The sequence below is a fragment of the Strix uralensis genome, chromosome 5 (assembly GCF_047716275.1).
Source record: "Strix uralensis isolate ZFMK-TIS-50842 chromosome 5, bStrUra1, whole genome shotgun sequence".
Classification (NCBI taxonomy): domain Eukaryota; kingdom Metazoa; phylum Chordata; class Aves; order Strigiformes; family Strigidae; genus Strix; species Strix uralensis.
The window spans coordinates 67,982,745-67,994,840 of record NC_133976.1 but is presented as its reverse complement, the minus strand read 5'-3'; the positions used below and the strand labels follow the sequence as shown (position 1 = coordinate 67,994,840).

At 37.2% G+C, this 12,096-nt stretch overlaps 1 protein-coding gene across 33 annotated transcripts in view; it reads left to right on the top strand.

The window, feature by feature from the left end:
* Positions 1 to 12,096, top strand: part of PLEKHA5 (pleckstrin homology domain containing A5) — a 168,977-nt gene that overhangs the window by 98,198 nt on the left and 58,683 nt on the right. For all 33 annotated transcript variants that reach the window (XR_012629286.1, XR_012629287.1, XM_074871491.1 and 30 more), the window contains 3 exons: positions 417 to 500; positions 1,466 to 1,586; positions 7,946 to 8,050. Coding sequence is in view for 31 of the 33 variants with exons in the window: in XM_074871491.1 (XP_074727592.1) it covers positions 417 to 500; positions 1,466 to 1,586; positions 7,946 to 8,050 (310 nt within the window). In the remaining 2 variants the exon portion in view is untranslated. The remainder of the gene's footprint in view (positions 1 to 416; positions 501 to 1,465; positions 1,587 to 7,945; positions 8,051 to 12,096) is intronic.

Genomic DNA, 12,096 nt, shown 5'->3' with positions numbered 1-12,096 from the left:
TTTTATCCCTACGGAACAGTTGTTTAAGTCCTATGTGTAACTTGTCCCTGTCTGGCTGAAATCCTATTGATGAATAAATAAAGACTTAGCTGAAGTGAATTATCGGTGATCATATATGAACTAGTAGCACTCTTACTGCTCTAGTTTTTAAATTCAAAACCATTACCAACCCAGTGCCAATGTTTTCCATCTCTATCTGGAGTATTAATGAAGATTCTTTAATACTTGCTATCATCCTTTTTATTAGTTTATATATATGCATTTGTGTGTGTGTACACATACATTGTTATATGCTGTAATAAAATATTCATATCTGTTTTCACTGGGCTCATATATTTGATGTACTGGATTTATATACTTGAGGTAGAAAATCAAAAAATTATTGCCTAATAATTTTCCTTATCTCTCTTCGACAGTCATAACGAACGAAAAGTAACTTGCAAACATCCAGTAACAGGACAGCCATCACAGGACAACTGTATTTTTGTTGTGAATGAACAGTAAGTGGCACCTGTTTCAATCTATAAAATATGTGGTTTAAAACTTGCTAATATAGATGTAAGATTCAGTGATTGCTAACTGCAATATTTTTTTTTCCAAGTCAGATTAGCATGTATAAAGTTTTACTTGTTTAAATTACTTAAGTTATATTAAATATTTAATACTAATTTTTAAGATAAAAAAACATAGCGCAGATTAGTTACGTCATAGAAATAAACTGTGTTCATGCACTGTGTGATTTTTCCACTTGTCACTTTAGTTATTCTGTAGTGTTAGCAAACGACCTATATAATAATCCAATAAACTTCCAAAAAGGAATCGATTTTTTAATCACTTAGGTACAATCACATGCCTTTAATCTATCATGTTTTGCCTGATAGTTTCTCCTCAATCAGTTATTTTCTTCGCCAGTTTAGACACTTTCTGAATCATTGGATAATAACTTGGTTTTGCTGTCTTTGCATTAGTTTTGTAGAATCCACAACAATGTGAGAATGTATGCATGGAAGTCATACCTGACCTCAAGATCTTATATGTGGCTGGGTATTGGATGTCCTACTCACCATCATTGCTGCACACGTTATACGGTGGCTAAAATAAAAACCAGAACTGCAATATGTGAAATTGCACAAATTCGCATGTTCTCACTGAAGTGGGACAAAGCCATATAGGGTCTTTGGAGATCATTTCTTCCCATTTCCATCTCGTGCTCATTACCTGTCTTTCTCCTTCCCACCAACACCTTACGCTAATAGAGAAATCCTATTTTAAAACAACCTCTTAGAATTCATCTATAATAAATTTAAGTTTAAAACACGATGTAGGTAACTTTACAAGGAAGTGTGAATTGATTTCAAATTGAAAATGTAGGACACAGGCTGTATTAGGCTACATCTAGGAGTGCTTTTTAATAGCAGTCTGCACACACAGCATGTTCTAGTGTTATTGCATATTCTATTTTCAGGACTGCTGCAGCAATGACATCTGAAGAAAAGAAGGAGCGACCAGTAAGCATGATATGTGAAGCAACTAACTATAATCTGACATCAGATTATGCTGCTCATCCAATGAGCCCTGTGGGCAGAGTAAGTCTTTATGTCCAAATTACATTAAAATAATTCCGTTATTCCACAAGGTACTAGCCAGTGCTTTATATTAGTATTCCATTGCAAAAGAGAAGCAAAGCATATATTTTTTTCAGGGCGCTTGGCTCCTTTCATGTTTAATTTGGAAACTGAAGTGTCTGAAACAAATTACCACTGAAGCTGTAATTTTTATCAGGTATCTCAGATCTTATGACTTGCACATACTTAAATTGTTTACAGAATCTGACCTTTCTAATCTGTTTGAACAGCAAAATCTTGAGTGACTAATCAGACACCTGGGTAAGCGTTGTTACGGAAATTGCTTGATCACAAACAATTGACTAGATTTCTCCAGGTAAAGTAGAGAAAATTATAGTTTTGTGTAAGAATTAGTTACAAGAGAGATGTAAGGTGACCCTGTGGTGAAATTAAAGGGCAGATGACATGATTTGCTGTTATTGGACCAGAAGTAGAAGTCCTGGTTTCCTAGGAAAATTCCTGGGAAAAGTCTTGTAGATTCCTAGGTCATCTTAACTTGTGTCCTGCTTTCTCCATTCACGCAGCTTCTCAGAAGGTTAACATAAATGCCCAGATGTTTATCGAGGTGATGGGTTCAATGATATCAACTTTTCAGTTCACTGGATAAAGCTACTGAGGCTACTGAGTGCATTTTTTTCCATTTTCTGGACAGCTTTCCTGAAATGAAAGTGCTCTTGCTAAAAATTAAGAATTTCCTTAAATTTGTTAGGACACCAAGATAACAACTTTGATCAGCGATGACAGACAAGAACCCTGTAATCTCTTCTACCCAGCAGTTAACATTTCAACAAGGAAAAGAACCCCATACTTTTGGTAGTCGTTGAAAACTTTGACCCTGAGAAGTGCTTTTCAGCAGACTAATCCAGCCTGCAAGAGAAAAGTAAAATTGGGAATGTGTTTTAGCTGAGAAAATTCCTTGATTTCAGAAACTTGGATTGAAGTAATTTTCCATGTAGTAGGAAACATTGTAAGGTTTCTTTAAGTGTATTTTGGATACATTTTTTTGTTGTTTTAAATGTCTTATTTGACAGGCAGAATGCTTGACCTGCATTAGAAAACTATTATTCAATGAGAGAAGTGTCTTAATCTATTAGTGTTGCTGGGAGAAAAAAAAAAAGAAGTCACAGATGAATTATAAACATTAACAAAATCCATCTCAACTTTCACAGGGTCATGTTTAAATCCATGCAGGAAAGCCAATTCAAAACAAAACAAACTAGAAAAAACCCAACCAGCAACAGCAAAAGGCAAACCAAACACAGCTAAGCCCTAAAACAGCCAAGCAAACAAAAAACCCAAGATAACTTATTGTTAGAGTTGTAATAGTGACGTAAATGGCAATAGTTACACAGAAAATTAATTACAGCAGAACTAGCTAGGAAGCACTCTCAGGTTAAGTGTAAGAAAGGGATTACAGTTTAGGAGCATGTGTTTTTCAAACATATTTTTCACATTTCTCTTTCAAAAGAGAAGTTTCAAATACCATTTAGCATGTTTGTTCCATAGTGTTCTAGAAGTAAATTGAGATTGCTATGGCTCAGTTACTGTAAGTTCTTTACTTTCATTGGTTAATGACACTTTAGCTTCCTTTGGATATTATTATATTTTGAAAAAATAGACTTTTATTCTACTTTTCCTCCTTTCTGTTCTAGTTATTTAAATGCACTTAAAATATGATTGCTATGACTGTATGTACAATTACTATATGAGCTTTCAAGTGTAAATTTGTCTGAATTACTGCAACACCATTTTAAGTTTTGTCTTCAGGAGCTGAATGCTTGCAAAGTAGAACCACAGCTAATATTAGTGAGTATTTTTTGGTGGTTATTTAAGGCTAATGAGTTGAATCAGTTTTAAAGATAACTATATAGAAATTGCCCACTGGTTGTACCTGGATACAACTGACTTTTTTCTATGTTTTTATTCATATCTCCCAACACTAGAACCTGAAATTCATAGCTGTCTTATCAACCTTTAATATGTAGAGGCTCTGTGTATTGCAGCACAATAAAAGGATTAAAATATTGGTGAGGAAAGTAAAATACAGAACAGAAGAATGCTTCATGTGGTTGCCACACCTATTTAGGTGTTTCTGTTTTCAGAGATAACTCATGAACACACCTAATATTGGAAAGTAATGAAGAATGGAGGGAAAGTTTGTTGTACAACTAAAGTTTCAGACAGCTGAGGGGTATAGAAATAAGTTCTCCCTTTCATTAATTTTAATTGATCCCAAATAGATATGGAACTTAGAGAAGTTTCTATTTTGTGGCAGAAAGATTCGCTGGAGTCTAATGCTGTTCCTGTCTAGCGGCTAAGATGAGATGAGGCAAAAATCAATCTCTCCCCAGTAAAAGACTTATTTCTAATGCTCCTTTCCCACTATATACATGATGCTGGCCAAATGACACACTACAGCTTTGTTAAGTGCTGCTTCTTCCTTATTAGCTTGAAATGCATTTCTAAACTTGAAGCCAATAGCACAGACCTCTGACTGTGAAAAAGATCTACACAGGCTTGAGATTGCCGCAGAGATGTATATTTCCACCTGTCTTTTTTAAAATTAAGAAGTTGTTTTTGTAGTTGTCTTGTGTTACTTTCCCCCCCACCCCCAACTTTTAAAATCAATACTTTAGACAAATATGATTATACATCCTGAAATACATTCAGGGAATCAGCTTTTTAATGTGTAAAGTCAGTCATATTACCAGTCACCCTCCTCAGTTCATCTCCCCTGCTCTTCATTGCTGTCCTGATTATCAGCAAAATAAGGCTAACAGTTTTCTTACAGTAAGTGGAATTAAGTGTTAGCCCAGGACAGCTGCTGCAGAGCTCCTCGTGTCTTGTGTTACAGCTAGGATGTATCACATTGTTGATAAATATTCATCAGTTTGTTGATAGATATTTCATACAGTGCTTAAGCAAGTCCAGCTTTAAATGGCTAGTTTAGGTATAGCCATAGAAGACATGTATGGAATGAGAATTCAGGTTAGCAAGAAGTTTTGGAGTAATAGTCATGAGATACATTAACAAACAGCATAGTAAACTGGAGCAATGTAAAGGGCAGTACTGGTGCTCAGGGCCGTACATATGTACTGTGTTTTCATGGTTTGTATTCAGACTAGTGCAGTAGTGCTCATTGTGCATCTTATTTTTTTAGTCTTGTCTAAAATAAATCCAATTTACTCTACTATGCAAACCAAAGCACAGTAAGAGTGGATGATTGGAGATTTGATTCAAGAGCAACCTCTTGGTCCAAGCTAAAATGCTGAGGCAGAAACCCACTCAGCTCATGGAAAACTGCAACATTGGAGGGCATGGAAATTGCCTACAAAATCCAGAAGGCAACATCATATTTGTGGTTTGGAAGATAATGTAAGCCTTAAAGACTGGGAACATATTTTTAAACAGAAATTCAAAGTAACAAGGATTTAGATTTCCATTCTTTGAGTTCACATGCAGAAAATTTCCTTATCAGCCAGGTTCTCAACCCATGTTTTTCAAATATAGGTGCAATAAGTTTAGTGTTAATTAATTACTTTTGTGCTGGTTCTGAAACTGGGGAAGAAGCCTCACTTAAATTCCGTGTCCTCTATCAGCTAAGCAGAGAGAAGAGCAGCTTGCAGAGTGATGAAGTGTGCAGCCCCAGCTACTGACTGGTCAGTTGCCCAGAGTTCAAAACCCTGCCAGTGTTTGTTTCTTCAGGTTTGGGAAAGAGAGAATATCACTGGCTGGACTTATTGGTTTATTTCTCAGTACAGGGACCCTTCTGTAGGTTTTGGCTTTGGAGGCATCACAGTTGATGGGACCATTCCTTAGAACAAGTCATATGGTACCAGATGTGACTGAGTTTGCTAGCTCTCTTACCTTCTACACCTTCCAGCAAGTAGTTAGTAGTTGGACCCTTCATGCACTATCCTCCTTCTCTCTTTGCCTTCTCCAGAAGCTGGAGCTGTGCAATATATCCTGTATTTTTAGTGCTGTGGGGTAAAAAATAGTTGAGCCCTTTATTTTTTTTTTACCTTTCTTTCTGTTTCCTCAGTTTGACATATATTAGATATGTGTGTGAAAAAACAGGGGATGGCCAGGGATCCCAGACATAACAAGAAGAGGAGGTGATTTAAAAAGTTTGAGAACTCATAATTAGATTATATATACACCTACAATATTTCAATATCCTAAAATACGCATTGTCTTGAGGCTCAGAATTTGTTGTGAACACTTACTCTCTTTATGCAGCGTGTGGTAAAATAATCGCAAGTCATCTAAAGTGTTCTCTGTATTAACTAAAATTAGAAAACACTTATGATGCTGTGTTTAAAGAAAGCTTGTATTCACGGTTGGTAAGATGTAACCCATTAAAACTTTGGTGTGAGCTCAGTAAAATTGGAGTCAATATGGTTTATCATCAGACCTACCTAAGAGATATCTATCTGAATTTGTTAGCAGACTTGACATAGTAGTACTTGTGGTTGGTTGTATTTTCAGAAGCATCCTTAATGCATTGGCCATTTTACAAGCATAGGAAGTCTGGAACACTCTTGAGAGGTTTTGAACCTTTAATAGCTAATATTAGAGCAGGTATGAGTGTTGTAAATGATTTCTGATCAAAATCTTGGCATAGCTCTTGTGTGATATGCCAATATAGTAGCCATGCAGGTTAACTGAGATAGATGTAGTTAACTTTATAATGTACTCTGGATTGTTATAGGTTCTCTGTGTGTTTCTTTTTTACAGATGGATGTCATAATTCTCTTGGCTTCTTACAAACCTTTGTCCATTTTGCACTGGTAGAATTTTTCAGATGAAAATGTGAAAGATTTTTACTTCTATTTTTAATTAGGTTTTCAATTGCTTCCTCTATCTTGCTTTCCAAACAGGGTTGAGTCAAGTTTCTCTATCTCCAAGGGAAATTAAAAGCACTGTGATTGTTTTTATATTCCCTCCTGATTCTTTCAAAAAAGGAATACAAAATGACCTTGTTCTATTGTGTTGTAGTCTTAAGGCAAACACACATGGTGTTTGTAATGTTATTCTTTTTTGGCTAAGCTATGTTGTATTCTTCAGTTAATGACATCGTTGACAAAAGCTGCACATCATTTTAAATTGCAGTTTTCAGTTTATGATTTTTAACCTACTGTGGAATTCTCTGAAGCGTGTATAAAACCCAGCTCAATTCTGTGATGTGTGTTGAGAGCATTTCCATAGAGAAACCCCATACCCTAATTTGCAACAAGAAACGAATGTTTGTTTAGCTTTCTTCCTCCTTTAGGAACTTTACATAACCTTATGATTAGTCTCAGTAGTAGAGATGGGGAAGCTGAAGCACAGGATTATATTGTCTCAATTCAAATGGTGAATTTGGAGCAGAGCCATGAACACAGCTTAAAAAACATGTTTGTGTTTTACTTCTTTTGCAGAGTGGGATACTTTGCTATATCACATCACACAGTCTCTGAGGCACCAATTCTTACAGAATATAAAACACAAGTAAATGTTGAGCTCAGTTGCAGAACAAACTTTCTCAACACTGAAAAGAATTATGTGTGAATTGGCAAAGCACTGCACGTTTCTTTATGCCTTTTCCAATTTCTTGTGGTAGACGTATAGGTAGAAGAAGGATAAAATCTAAAATGGGTTATTTATCCTACTTTTCTTAATCTGTGATCATTGCATAGCTGTAAGGTTGTAAAAGGTATCAGCAACAGCAGATATAAGCACTGGAGTTTCAGGGCAAAAGTTTCAAAGTAGGCCTTAGTGCAAGCAGGTAAAATAATGAGTATTCAAACCAGCCAAGAGATCACAGAGCAAAGTGTTCTTGAGAGGGAAGAAACAATAAAAAAAAATTACTATGTATTAGGAAAGGGGAAGTTACATCTTGTTGAAATCTGAACAAGTTTTCATGTATTAGGCCCGTGTTGGGAGTAGGAAAGAGTAGAATTTTCTTACACAGGTGATGTAGTTTTTAATAATAATAATTCTGTTAGTTTTACTTCTCTTTCTACAGCTTGGTAGGCTTTCTGCCTACCTTATAAGAAGGTCAGATATGTATTTGGTTGTTTTTCCTTGCTAAAATAAAAATCTTTAAGTACTTCTCTTGGGATTTGTCTTTAAATTTTCTGCAGAGGAGAAAGAAAGAAATGCTGAAGCCAGCAGAACAATCATAATAATTATTTATCTAAAAAAGGAATGCAGTTTGTATTCTGCAGTCCCCTGGAGGAACATGTATAAGAAAAAGTTCTTAAAAAAAAGAAAATGTGTTATGATTTTTCAGCAGATATTGATGTTATGTTTTCTCTAACCTGTTCAACTCAATTCAGACATCACGATCTTCAAAGAAGGTTCATAATTTTGGCAAGAGATCAAACTCAATAAAGAGAAATCCTAATGCACCAGTTGTCAGACGTGGCTGGCTTTACAAACAGGTACTCTTCCCCTCTTTACCTCCTTTTTTTTTTTTTTTTGGTAAGGTGTATAATGCACAAAAAACCAATCATTTGCATAAAATACAATGATAGCAATACCAGAGTGAAGCAATAGACTGTGAGGAACTGACACATGGTATTTTAATTAGCTACTTATTGGATAACATTGTGATACAAATGAATAAGAGCATCAGACAAGTACAGAACATTGATATATTAGCTATACATATCTTTCTCTAAAATACACAAAGGGCTTGAAAAATCTAGGCAGGTGTTGATAGTAAATAGCTGAATGAATTTCAGGCATGCTGAGATAATGGGACAAGGATATATGGCCCAGCATATTGGTTTTTTAAATTCTGAAGTTTCTTTTGTTAAGCTGTATCTCTTAATTTTTTTTAGAAAATAAGTAAATATTTTCAATAACAAACTGGAAAATTAAACAATTTTTTCACATGTGAAAAGACAAAGGAACGCCTGTTTTCTTAACTTGGAGATGACCATCTTAAAACCAGAGATCATTTTAAGTGTTCGTATTGAATGTGTATTAATCTGAAGTATGTGCTTTTTAGTATTTAGTGACAGTGTACTTAGCCTGATGTAATTTGCTATTCAAAGAGTCATAGAATAATTTGGGTTGGAAAGGACCTTAAAGATCATCTAGTTCCAACCCCTCTGCCACGGGCAGGGACACCTTCCACTAGACCAGGTTGCCCAAAGCCCCGTCCAGCCTGGCCTTGAACACTTCCAGGGAGGGGACATCCACAGCTCTTCTGGGCAACCTGTGCCAGTGTCTCACCACCCTCACAGTGAAAAATTTCTTCCTTATATCTAATCTAAATCTACCCTCTGTCAGTTTAAAACCATTACCCCTTGTTCTATCTCTACACTCCCTCCCCATCTTTCCTGTCGGCCTCCTTCAGGTACTGGAAGGCTGCTATAAGGTCTCCCAGGAGCCTTCTCTTCTCCAGGCTGAACAACCCCAACTCAGCCTGTCCTTATAGGGGAGGTGCTCCAGCCCCCTGGTCATCTTTGTGGCCTCCTCTAGAGCTGCTCAAGCATGTCCATGTCTTTCTTACGCTGGGGGCCCCAGATCTGGACACAGTACTCCAGGCAGAGTCTCACGAGAGTGGAGTAGAAGGGGAGAATCGCCTCCCTCGACCTGCTGGCCACACTTCTCTTGATGCAGCCCAGGATACGGTTGGTTTTGGGGCTGTGAGCACACATTGCTGGCTCAGAGTCAGTTTTTCCATCCACCAATACCCCCAAGTCCTTCTTCGCAGGGCTGCTCTCAATCCATTCATTGCCTGGTGTCTGCAATAGCAGACCACCTGCATTTTCTTGCTCTGCAGGAAATCAAGAGTAGAGTAGTTTGATCAAAAAATTGAACAAGACTGATTAGGCCGTGTTAGAAATAACTTTTGTAAATCCACCAAGAACCCTGTAAGAACTTGTTTAAACTCAGCTGAGGCAAATGTGTATGGGTAGTTTTGAATCTACATTGTCATTTACTGTCCCTACTCTAATAGGCTGGTATGACTCACGTAACTTTCTGGATGCTCTTGATGAGTCAGTTTTTAAAAATTACCATCAGATAAAAAGATCTAGAATATCTGTTTAGTAGAAGGTTTTTCCAGGCTTAGATGCTCTTGTGGCCTCTCTTCTCATTCAATGTTGAGAGTAAAAAGTTTTCACAAAGGTGAGAGGGTTTTTTTTTTTGCTTTGTTTTGGAGCTATTAAACTTTTTAGCTTGAAAAAAAGTCACACTATTCCTGAAGTAATGTTTTCTGGATTTTTTAAATAAATGAGACCCATTTATTAACTTGATTGAAATGTGATATCCAAATTATAGCACAGGTGATTGTGCACATGAGCGTCTATGTTATCTTTGCTGACTATTTCTGAATAAGTTAGATTCTTGATGATCTGGCTTTTCATTCTGAGGTCCTTTGTAGTGAGTTTTACATGTATGAAAAGATACGGTTTTGTACCTGAACTAACTTACTGGAATGCTCTGAAGATCCTAGTTGTTTTGTGTCTCTTATTTCACATCAAACCATGAATATTCAGCATATAAAGTAGTACAAAGATGTTGCTTTCCTAGAAATTATACTCTGTATTCATATTACCAATCCATTTTAGTGTATTATTTTACTAATGAAGAAATGAGCTATTTTTTAAGATCACAGAATTATGTTGGTTGGAAGGAACCTTTTGATCATCTAGCACAACCTCCCCCTGCTCAAGCAGGCTCATCCAGAGCAGATTGTCCAGGACTCTGTCCAGCTGGGATTTGAGTATCCTCACAGGTGGAAACTGCACCACAACCTCTCCAGGCAACCCAGTGTTTTATCACTCTCACAGTAAAAAAGTTTACCTCTGCTTAGATTAAATTTCACGTTTCTTAATTTATGCACATTGCCTCTTGTCTTGTCAGTGGGCACCACTGGGAAGAGTTTGGCTCCATCTTCTTTACACTCTTCCATCAGGTATTTATACACATTGATAAGATGCCCCCTTGAGCTACCCTTTCTCCAGACTGAACAGTCCCAGCTCTCTCAGCCTCTCTTCACATGACAGATGCTCCAATCCCTTAATCACCTTTGTGGCCCTTTGCTGAAATCACACCAGTATGTCCATGTTTCTCTTGCACCAGTGAGCCCAGCACTGAACCCAACACTCCGGCTAGACCTCAGTAGTGCTCAGTAGAGAGGAAGGATGTCCTCCCTCCATCTGTTGGTACCACTGTTAATGCAGTCCAGGATGCTGACTGTCGCCTTTGCCATGAGGGTACACTGCTGGCTCATGATCAGCTAGTTGTCCACCAGGAGCCCCCTAGGTCCTTCTCCACAGAGCTCCTTTTTAGCTGATCAGCCCTGGTGTGTACTGGTGTATGGGGTTATTCCTTTCCAGATGGAGGACTGAGCATTTCCCTTTATTGAACTTCATGAGATTCTTCTCTGCCCAATTTCTCAGCCTGTCAAAGTCCCTCTGAATGACAGCACAACCATCTGGTGTATCAGCAACTTCTCATAGTTCATATTATCTGCAAACTTGCTGAGGGTGCACTCTGTCCCAGCGTGCAGGTCATTAATGAAGATATTAAATAGTCTTGGCCACGGTATTAACCTGTGGGGTAAACCACTAGCAACTGGCCACCACTGGTGCCATTGATCACTGCTCTCTGGGCCTGGTAGTTCATCCAGTTTTCAATCCACCTCACTGTCACAAGGCATAATGTTGGACAGGGTTTATGTGTAAAATTATTTAAATACTGTGATGTTTGTTTTTTGTAAGAAAAGGGGTTGCTATATATTTCCATGTTGTAATAGTAATTGAAAGCCAACAGATACTATCTTAAATTGACAGTGAAAGCTTGTGCAGTTTTTTTTTTGATAGTAAGATAATTTTCTTAACATGTTTATGTAATCACAGAGAACATCAAGTTTTGTTTGCCTGAGGGTATGCTGTCTCATTGCATGTAATGCTATTCTGCTGTCATTTTTCTACTAATTTTTAAGTCCAGAGTCAACTCTGGTTTTTGGAAGGTGTTTACTGTGAATATACTGTTACCGTGTTATGACATAACCATAATGAAGAGGAAACAATAATTAGTAAATCCACTGATACAGAAAGGATGTACTTTAAAGTAGGAAAGAATTTAAAATATGAAAAACACACAATTGTTTTGTGTGCGCCTCTGCTATGTCTGAAGAAAGCTAAAAGATCATTCCTAGCATGTCTCTTTGCTGTCAGAATTTTACATGTGGCCATGTAGAAACCTGTTAGTGTGTTTTGAGTGATGGGATAAATGTGATTTTGCATAACAACCTCTTCAGATAGTCTGTCTGAGGGTTTGTGATAATTCTTTATACTGAAGAAGTTTGAGTATTTTCACTTTGTACAGTTGATTTTTATGGCTGGTGTCCTTTGGGCTGGGGGTCCAACATCCTAATCCACTACTGGGACCCTTGTCAGTGAGGTGATGAAGGCAGTCTCCACTCCCCATGTCTGCCTTTCCAGCTGTGAAATAGGAGCTGACTCCT